This window comes from Nematostella vectensis, chromosome 11 (assembly GCF_932526225.1).
Source record: "Nematostella vectensis chromosome 11, jaNemVect1.1, whole genome shotgun sequence".
Classification (NCBI taxonomy): domain Eukaryota; kingdom Metazoa; phylum Cnidaria; class Anthozoa; order Actiniaria; family Edwardsiidae; genus Nematostella; species Nematostella vectensis.
This window is the reverse complement of record NC_064044.1, coordinates 12286150-12296344: the sequence shown is the minus strand read 5'-3', so window position 1 is coordinate 12296344 and position 10195 is coordinate 12286150. Positions and strand designations below refer to the sequence as shown.

At 42.1% G+C, this 10195-nt stretch overlaps 2 protein-coding genes across 2 annotated transcripts; both read right to left on the bottom strand.

Annotated features, from left to right (window-relative positions):
• Nucleotides 1-27: 27 nt before the first annotated feature.
• LOC116619478 lies at nt 28-2109 on the bottom strand. The gene is made up of 2 exons (XM_032384317.2): nt 1192-2109; nt 28-782 (listed from the first exon to the last, which is right to left on the bottom strand). The coding sequence occupies exons 1-2, from the start codon at nt 1285-1287 to the stop codon at nt 381-383; spliced, it is 498 nt and encodes a 165-aa protein (XP_032240208.2). The 5' UTR covers nt 1288-2109; the 3' UTR covers nt 28-380.
• A 4410-nt stretch (nt 2110-6519) lies between these two features.
• Nucleotides 6520-9516, bottom strand: LOC116619476. The gene is made up of 4 exons (XM_048734625.1): nt 9376-9516; nt 8647-8674; nt 7573-7878; nt 6520-6779 (listed from the first exon to the last, which is right to left on the bottom strand). The coding sequence occupies exons 1-3, from the start codon at nt 9448-9450 to the stop codon at nt 7574-7576; spliced, it is 408 nt and encodes a 135-aa protein (XP_048590582.1). The 5' UTR covers nt 9451-9516; the 3' UTR covers nt 6520-6779; nt 7573.
• Between the last annotated feature and the right edge of the window lie 679 nt (nt 9517-10195).

The window sequence follows — 10195 nt, the reverse complement described above, 5'->3', positions numbered from 1 at the left end:
CACACACGAAAAAACAACGCATAAACCTAAAGAATTTAAACTTTTATTCAAACAGTTGAGGCGAGCTGCCTGTGTGCGAGCCTACCTCCGACAACAGTTAAGCTTGTAGATTTCTTTGAAGGTATAGCTTTTCCACAGGAGAGAACCCTAGAGCATCAGTAAGTCTTTTGGGGTACTGTGCGCACCCTCTGTGTACGCGCCTGTTTTAGGCTACGATACGCACAGCTGCCAAAGTGACAACATGCTTTTTCTGATTTCCTCAGAAATGGATCACAGTGCAGAAGGTGTACTTAAAAAAATTGGGGAAAAAATTAGCAAGTAATATATTCTGTGCCTTTATTCATTTATCCTATTTTTGGTATTGACATCCGGGACCGATATCACGGGTTGCACCATTTCTCTGCTTGGCTTCCATGTGGGAAGCAGCCCTTCCTTAGGAACCTGGCCGCCCCTTTTGACGGACCTTCCCCAATTTGTGCATACCCCTGTGTGACCCAGGAAGGCCGTGGATGATCCTTGTAGCCAATCAGGAACAACGAGCCCCTATGATTGACAGGTCCATATGGCGTCACAGCCCCTAGAGTAATCAAGGCATCAACAGCGGAATGGTAATAGTTGTGCCCGTTATCGTAAACTGCTACCAGTACAAGTGTATTAGAGGGGAGGTCGTCGATGAATGCTGTGAGTTCGGTACCAGAACTCTGTATGCCGTGAGTATCAAATGCGGCTTGGTTTATTGGAGATCCACTCATTGTAAAGGCAGCGATGTTATGTCCTCTCATCTGAAATTGTACAAAAACGCTCTTTAGATTGACAGGAGAAATTCATTTATTTTCTTGGGAAGTTTAATAAATAAAATATGTAACAAAACAACGTAAAATATTTCTGATTACTTCGCCCAGGTTTAATGAAAAGAAATTAACCAATTCTCCGTAAAAGTGCTACTATGTAAGGTATCTTGTTGGTTTATTTATGCGATTTTAAGGTTTTGAGCTTTCCGAAATAAAACTAAAATCACTCTTCACCGTTCAAGTGCCTCATTTACTGTATACCTCCTTTTTATATAAACAAAAAATTCAAAGACACAAGGGCGGATCTAGGGGAATAGAACGCCCACCCTTCGCTTCGACTCCCCTCTTTTTGGATCTTCTGGATCCGCCCCTAGAAAGTAATCAGTGAGTCCCTACTTACACCAAGACTATAGTCAATTCCATCCACCACAAGCCTGGAAAGGTCTCCAGAAGATATGTCGTCTGAGAATCCACGGGAAAAAAAATCGACGTTCATATTCTTATCTGTGGTGGATAATGAACACTTCTCTTAGTCATTGCAGCCCCATAGGCTGCCTTTTTCTCCTCTCTTGATGAATATTTTAAAAAAATAACCTTCTTGAAATAAGAAGCTTGAGAATATCCTTCGCGTCTAAGTGGAAACGCGGCTTCTATTTACTAACAATATATATTTGGATTTAAATAGAGATCCTTCCAAACACATCATTTTCAACCCCACCCCCTCCTAAAAAGTACAGTACGAACATTAATCATTAAATCATAGAATTGCGCTAACAATTGCGCAGTTAAATTGAGAATGAATAATTTTCCGACGTTTTGGAAATACACTGATAAATCGAAAAACTTCTCAGTGATTTCAAAAAGTTTTGTCGATGATCAACCATTCCTTGTCCATTGTTTATACAACGGTTTAATCGCAAGGAAACTTCAAAATAACAATTTACAATTGAAGTCTGATTCGTTATTGACGATATTTAATTGAAAATAGCTTGGTTACTTGCTTGAATTAGCAGATGGAAATGGATTCTGAGTAACTTGGCGTTAAGCGGGAGCATAAAAATGGCGCCGTGATTGGCCTTTCTCTAAACAAGAAAGATGGCTGAGTGGACTAAGGGACAGACAGACACAGGTAGACCGCAGTTTGTACTCACGCAAAGTACAGTTTTTAGTCCAGTGTAGTTCCTTGAGCAAGATGAGCATCTGTCGTCATAGCCAACACGACAAGCTCGGTGCGCAAAGCAGGGTTCGCTTGTCAAGCAAGGGTTCTAGGGTTTAAACCACAAATTATTCATAATAAAAAGATACAATATACCGTATCTATTAATCCCTTGCCCCCCCCCCCCGCTTTCCTTTAGGTCAACCTAGCAGTCCACTACCCCCTTGTCAAAGGACGCTACATGTCACACTGTCTGGGTACTCCTTACGATCAAGTAAAACCAGGTACGCGACTGTACCGAATACAGAACGATTCAAACACTTTGTAACATTAAAGTATGGCTCACATTTTGGCACGAGGTCCTGCAAATACTGAGCGTAGTCCTCACTCACCCCTTCCCTACTCTTTCTCCCCTCCCTTCCTCAGATTACCTGATATTCTTGATATCTTGGCGCGAGGTCCTGAGGCTAGGGAGTCTTCACACCTCCCCTACCCTACCCTCCCACCCTTCTCAGATTACCTGATATTCTTGATATCTTGGCACGAGGTCCTGAGGCTAGGGAGTCTTCACACCTCCCCTCCCCTACCCTCCCACCCTCCTCAGATTACCTGATATCCTTGATATCTTGGCACGGGGTCCTGAGGCTAGGGAGTCTTCACACCTCACCTACCCTACCCTCCCACCCTTCTCAGATTACCTGATATTCTTGAAATCTTGGCACGAGGTCCTGAGGCTAGGGGAGTCTTCACACCTCCCCTACCCTCCCCTCCCACCCTTCTCAGATTACCTGATATCCTTGATATCTTGGCACGGGGTCCTGAGGCTAGGGAGTCTTAACACCTCCCCTACCCTCCCCTCCCACCCTTCTCAGATTACCTGATATTCTTGATATCTTGGCACGGGTTCCTGAGGCTAGGGAGTCTTCACACCTCCCCTACCCTACCCTCCCACCCTTCCCAGATTACCTGATATTCTTGATATCTTGGCACGAGGTCCTGAGGCTAGGGAGTCTTCACACCTCCCCTCCCCTACCCTCCCACCCTCCTCAGGTTACCTGATATCCTTGATATCTTGGCACGAGGTCCTGCGGTTAGGTGAGTCCTCACATCCCACTTCCTCTCTCACCTTTCCCTCCCCTCCCTAGTTTACCTGATATCCGCCCTAATATGTAAAGCGGAAGCTATTTTTATTTCTCATAGCACCCCAAACCTCCACCCTCCCCCCAGCCCCCTGGTCCCCATCCCTTCTCCCTCCTTTTTTATTTCTATCCTTCCCCTCCCCTCCCAAGTTAACCTGATATCCCTGATATATAAAGCCTGGCCTAGGAACGAGGTCCTGTGGATGCTGGGCGGCGTCGCTGTCACTCAACTCGCAAATGTTCTCGTGACCATTTGCGCTCGGCCCATAGTTAAACGCGAAACAATCGGGTGTCATGAAGCAATGAATGCGGCAGTTGACTTCTGAGGTCAAGTTTGTCAAATTGGTCAGCAGATGTCCGTTGAGAGCATGCCCAGGTTTAGATGACAAGTGTCTGACACTTCGGCAGGACGATTCGGAAAGCTCTGGAATAAAATCAATGTCTCGAAATCTATCAACAAATATTTAGCATGTACGAGTTGAATGTGCTTTCGTTTAGTTCATTACGAGATTCTGTATGCCTCTCGGTGAAATTGAAGTATTAGAAACAAAATTGAAATTGGTTTTAATTTTCTAATCGTTGTTCCTCAAATCAAAATTTGTATAAAAGTCTAAAGTCTATATTGAAGCATGAAATAAACAAGCAAACATTAAAAATATAAAAGATAAAAATTGATAACAATACAATACAAACAAGTGTATTAGCTTAAACTGAGGGATTCCATTCAATTAACAAAGTCTTTAAATATTTCTGTCGTATAATAGAAACTATAAATTACCACTACATATAAAAGTACTTATATAAGTCTAGCAAACTGATACAGCTCCTCGATATTTCTCCACGCTTTTACTTAGAATTCTATAGGTTACAGAATCCAAGTTCTGCGCTAAACTAGGCCTACACTATATTAAGCGTAACTGTTGTGTGCATAGCTTCCCCAAACCTTTTTAAACCGTTTTCTTTCTGAAGTATCGCCAGATGTTTGATTTCTTTTATGGGGGGTGGCCTTTTATGAATATATCCATATCCGTGCGTACCCGCCCTGCGCAAATCTTTGATAAGTTTCTCGCAGTTTTTTTTTAAAAAACAAGAAGAATTGCTTATTTCGGACAATTAATGGAAAGCCTTGCTAACAAGAAAGATGAGAGATAAACAAAATACATCTGAGGCCTGTGGCCGTGGCTGTCTTTTTTACTCTATGAAACACTGGTAAAAACTCAAAACGTACTTTTGCGCTCGCCCCCAGGAACCACGCGGCTTATAATACAAGATGGCGCCCGATCACCGAACGGAGAGGGTTCTCCGCAATAATAACACCGAGTACGGACTGCAAGCAGGCTATAAGTGCAAGACGATTTTACTTTGCATTGACCGAAACACATTGTTGAGGTAATCCTTGCGTTGCAACCCGCAGTGGTTCGTGGGTGACGTTTGACTGACAAGCTATGCTAAGTGTTATTAGACACAACAAATGCATCGGCGTAGCCAGGATTTTTAACAGAGGGGGGCCCAAAAGATACTTTCAAGGTATTTTCTTCTGTATTTTAGATAATGTCTTATATTTACTGTATTTTTGGCTGCTAAAAGGGGAGGGGGGGGGGGGCGGGAACCCTAGGCCACCGCCCTGGCTACGCGCCTGAAATGCTTGGGTATTTATGGATTTGTTTTTATTAACGCTTATCACGGGCTATGATAATTTGACTCCGAATTATTTTATAATGGGGAAGAGAAAAAACGCGCCGCTGAGGGTCGAGGTGGTCGAGTTACTCATTTACCAGGTGGCGGCGGTTACACAGCGCATCGTTTGAAAGGTCGCAAGCGCATAGGGACAGAGCTCGCTGCAGTGGAGCGAAACCAAGGCAAATACATCCAGTCAAAGTAGGGATAGGTGCTTTATTCAACACTAACAAGACATTAGACTTTATTTCGGAGTCAAATCATTCTATAGCCCGTGCGCTTATATATTCATATATTTTATACTCATGAATCACTGCCGGTAACGGTACATGAGTTTTCCGAGTGCCGCCTTGGTTGAATTGAGTGCACAATATTCAGACGACAATAGACGAGAGTTCTCAAAAACGAATGTCAGGGGCATACTTGCCTTTAAGGCCTCTCGTGGGTTGTTTTCAAAAACGCTTCTAAACGGGTTTCAATTTGAACGACATTTTGAAAACAATTACCCGCGAAAGGCCTTCAAGACTATTTAAAAGACAAATAAAAATATGCCAAATTACACCAGAACAACTATTTATCACTATATTTGACTAGGAAGCGTAAAAAACTGCCCAGGAGCGTTAGATTTAATATAAGCTTACCCCAGAGATGATGCGTAATGAGGACGAAATAGAGCGTGAAAATGGCGGGAAAACAAGATCGAGCATTCATCTTGAGCTTGGCGTAATGTGGCTGCCAGCACTCCGTTAGCTCTGTTGGTCGAAGCTGAAGAGTTCTGTTGTCTTGATTGATTGCATTCGATATTTGCCCCCGTAAACCAGACAATACCCCCAATAAGTCATTATCTATCATTATAAAATCATTCTATATTCACGAGGGTGCAAACCGATCCCATCATGATATCCAGGTCACATAAACACTTTAATGAACCCCAAGAGAAATTAACCATGCCAGCCCACGGGGAAGGTTTGAAGAGTAGTATGGAGACGCACGGGGAGGGTTTGAAAGGTAATATAGAAAGGATGGGATTGGTGAATTTTTAAACAGTATAACCAGCTTTTAATATACTGATCCCTTGGCAACACACGGGGGAGACTTTGAAAGGTAGTATAAAGACTAGGGTTGGTAAATTATTAAACAGTATAACCAGTTTTTAATATACTTATCCCTTGGCAACACACGGGGAGGCTTTGAAAGGTAGTATGGAAACGCACGGTGAGGTTTTGGGGTAGTATGGAAAGGCGGGCCTGGTGAATTATTAAACAGTATAATCAACAACCCTACTATAGTATGGATTAAATTTTGATGCAGATCCTTGCTCAGTAATCAGGTCATAAGTATGGACAAGAGAGCATAATATAATAGAGGGAATCTTTGGTATTGCCCGCGCGTCATTTCGATTCCCATCTTTTCTATTTTTAGTAACCACCACACAACTGCGCGTAAGGATTTGCTTTTATTTTTGCGGTTTGCGTGTTGTTGTTATTTTGCCAAATCGATAGGAATAAAAAGAAATTATGTAAATTATCGCGTAGTCTAATTTGAGTAAGATTCGTAAACATACTCACAGAAAGCTAAATCCCTGAATAGTTTGACTGTTTTGTTTGTTTAGCTGTGGAATCAAGTCAAGGAGAAAGAGAGAAAAAACGACGCGAGATAAAATTCATGGCCGTGATACCGCGTTTGATTGAAATCCCTACTCCAGCTTGTATAAGTACAATCGTTATAGAAATGCCTAGAAACAACACCAAAGAAATACATTTATATCTCCATCTTTATTTTCTTATTATTAGAGTAGCTCAAGTACCTCATCTGCTTGCTGGCTTTGATCATCACAAAAAAGTGACGACTGGCTTGTTTGAAATGTTCTCCTTAATTGTATATTGAATACATGGTTATTATATCACCATTTTCCTACCCATTTTATGAGTTTTATGTTAGCATAGTCCCCTTATTGCAGTAGCCAAGCGTGGACTGCCTGATCACAGTAGGCTTGTCGAGGTAGCCAGTCCCCGTCTAGAAAATAATACGATACATCATCTTTTTAGTAAAATGCCATTCACCATCCTCAAGAAACCCGTGGCGCCGAGGTCAGTGTAACGAGGCGTGAGAACGAGGCGAAAAAGGAGGCGAAGGGAGAGGGTGTAAAGAAAAAGGTTAAAAATAGGGTAGTTTAGATCAACAACAAAAAAAAACAATCGGATCAAAACAACACATTTCTTTTGAAGCAGAATGCTGTTTATATTGAGTGGAAACAAAACTTTTAGGGGGGAGGGGTACAACCTTAACAGGAAGAGGGAAGGGGGAACCCATATATAAAACTGAGAAAATAACTTCTAGTTCATTGACTCTAATTCTAGTACATTAAATGTACGTTAACCTCTAATCTTGGAATTGCATTCGAGCAAGACAACGATATCCTTCGAATAGATAAATTTTGTTAATAAGGCATTCCTCAGATAATCAATCACCTTGCCAGGGGGGAATAAGGATTTCTTTTCGAGAGGGGGGTGGGTGCCATGCCACTACCTGATGTGCATATGTCATTAGGGATGGCAAAAGTAAAGGAGAGGGGGTGGGGAGGTTTCAGTCGTGTATGTTTTTTTTTTCTTGTCTCAGACGTGCATGAATTTTTTAATTGTTGTATGCTTTTTTTTCTGTCTGGTTTGGGCTGCATACATTTTTTCCAGGCTTTTCATCTTGATTAATTTTTTTTTGTGTTCCTTACCCACCCCCCATCCCCCTTCACTTTTCTAACGGTCCGTCCCTTACAAAACTGTCCCACAAGTGAAGGGTGTACGGAACTCACCTTACGGGGAGAAACTGTAGACGAAGTTCGACCAGTGCTCTCCCACGCCGTTAACGCAGTTGGTCGCGCGCCCATAGATCATGTATCGCGAAGGCCTAGGCTTGTAACCCCAACACTCTCCGTAGAACTGAACAGCAAAATATTCGTAGCCCAGCACTTTCGCCCAATATGCGCACTCCGCGATGATGTCAGACATGTCAGGCCATTTGCTCCAGTCTATGTTGTGGCGGGCGTTGTGGTAGAGCGTTAAAAGTGCGCGATTGGGAAATGGTTTGTCCTTCCAGCATCCAAGTTCATAAAGGGTGACTAAAGATGGTTATTAATAGTATTGTCAGTTGGGGGACGGTCAGGGAACTTTTATCAATATCATAAAAACCATCAAAAAAGGGAGGGGTAAACGAAATTTTTAAATTCATCTAAAGGGGGTGGTACATTTTTTTAATGGTCTAAAAGAGCCTGGAGCGAGCGTGCGGGAAATCTGTGATGTTCTAAAGACGCCAGGGCCTGGGCCTGTATCAAAATAGCGGCCTGCAAAATCGTAGTAAACTCGAATTCCGTGAAAATTCTCGACGTACACAGTTCTGGGGCTACAAAAAAAGCAAAAAAAAAATATTGAAGCGGACTTCATGGAATTGACCGAGCGATCTAGAAAATCGGGAGTTTTCAAAACAAGAATGATTAAGATGCCTCAAATTGCAGGGAGTTTTGCATTGAGGGGGAGAGGTAATATATGATATCGCCAAAAGGATTTGGACCTTATCGTTTTCCTTTTATTTTTCCCTCCTCTCGCGCGTCCTATCGCCAGGACAACTGTGGTCACCAAGGTTACCCAAGATAACATAAATAAGAAACATTCTAGTAGCGGATCTAGGGGAAGAGTTTTAGGGGGTTTAATCCCCCCCCCCCCCCCTTTGGGCTGCCAGAAAGCCATATGTAACAAAAAAATAATTAACCCCTCCCCCCTTTGTCACTGACATAACCCCCCCCCCCCTTAAGAGAAAAGCTAGATCCACCCCTGCATTCTATTTCGGGAGAGGTAGGAGGTGATACTTATTGCAGGTGATCATTTCTTACATTTCGTTCCTTTGTAACCAACCCAAATCTGTAAAACACAAGCACATCAAATTTTAGCCAAAGTTCCTAACTTTTTTGACCATTCCACGCTGATTTTTCCAAAGTTTCTAACTTTGATAAATTTCCGACATTTTCAAGTTTTGTTTCTTCACACATATGGTCTGGTGGCAGCACGAGGGAGCACTTTTTCATTCGAAAACGTTAGAGTCAAGACTTGGAGATTGAAATGTAGTAAACACAAAATTCGTTAAGTGAAATGTTTTTTTTCCCTGCGTATTCAACATTCCACATCCAATTTTTCAATTCTTTTTTTTAGCTCTTCTTTTTCGACCATTCCACGCTGATTTTTCCTAGTATTCCATATTTAGAATATTTAGAATAGAATTGAGCCTAATCTTCTTCTTTTTTTTCTAGGGGGCCGAGCACATTCACGTAAATGTTTCAAATTTCACTGCTGAAGACAAAAATAATCCCCAAAAATATTAATGGTAGAGCAAGCTGAAAAAACTGGTTCTCAGCAAAAAAGAAAATGAAATACAGTGTGTGCTTATATAATATAAAGCCATATTGCAGTCTGGAATTGGGGTGAGGGTAGATAAAAAGCGTTTTAGAGAGCTGCGGTGCTGGTAGTGGGACAGGTCTTCATCGGGTGAGACAAGCAAATCACTGGGATAATTCCATTCGAGTATCGAATAGCATGCTTGTACACAAGCAAAGAAAATTACATACCTGATTTCCCTGAGCGAAGGGCAAGACGAAGACGAGAGCGAGGACAAGTGTGATTATAACCAGCCTTGAAACCATGTTGAATTTCAGAAAGGTACTGGTTCAAAATGGTGAAGAGTGCTTCAAATGGATCTCTATTGTTTACATAGGTGATTGTAACTAATTTTTTATCATTAATTTTGACAATGCATTTTCCTCGTCATTTGTATTAGTCGCCTGGCTGAGCGATTACGGGTATTTGCGATTAATAGCTGATCAAATTTTCCAGTCGCTTAGTTCAGCAGCAATATTTTAACGATACCATTCAATTACCCTCCTACGCAACCTATTTTAGTCATGGAATGACACCATACTAAGAAAAAATGACACCATACTAAGAAAATATGACAAGTAAAGTTCCAGTACGATCACAGATTTACGATAAAACGGGATGTTTCTAAACAAACTCATCATGAACATAAATAGGTTCAAATGTGCAATACAATGAAGCTTTTAGAGTAATCAAGTGTGTCAAGGGAAGGGGGGGGGGGGGGGGGGGGGCGTTTCTGGATCGGCGGATTTCGGCAGATCACTACCCTGGGTATCAAAGGCTTCCAAACCCCACTATCACCGGATATCCTCTTCACGGTGCCGTCAGTACATGTGCAAGGCAGCACGCGTTGGCCTCGCTTGTTAGATCGTGAACTTCATGTTATATACCCCCTCCCCCCCCCCCCTCACTCCAATGTCGCGTTTATATTGGAAGCATTAAGAAGCTTCAACAGGCTCAATACTCTAACTTTTGAATGCGTTCCATTGCTTTTTTTATAAAAAGTAACAGAAC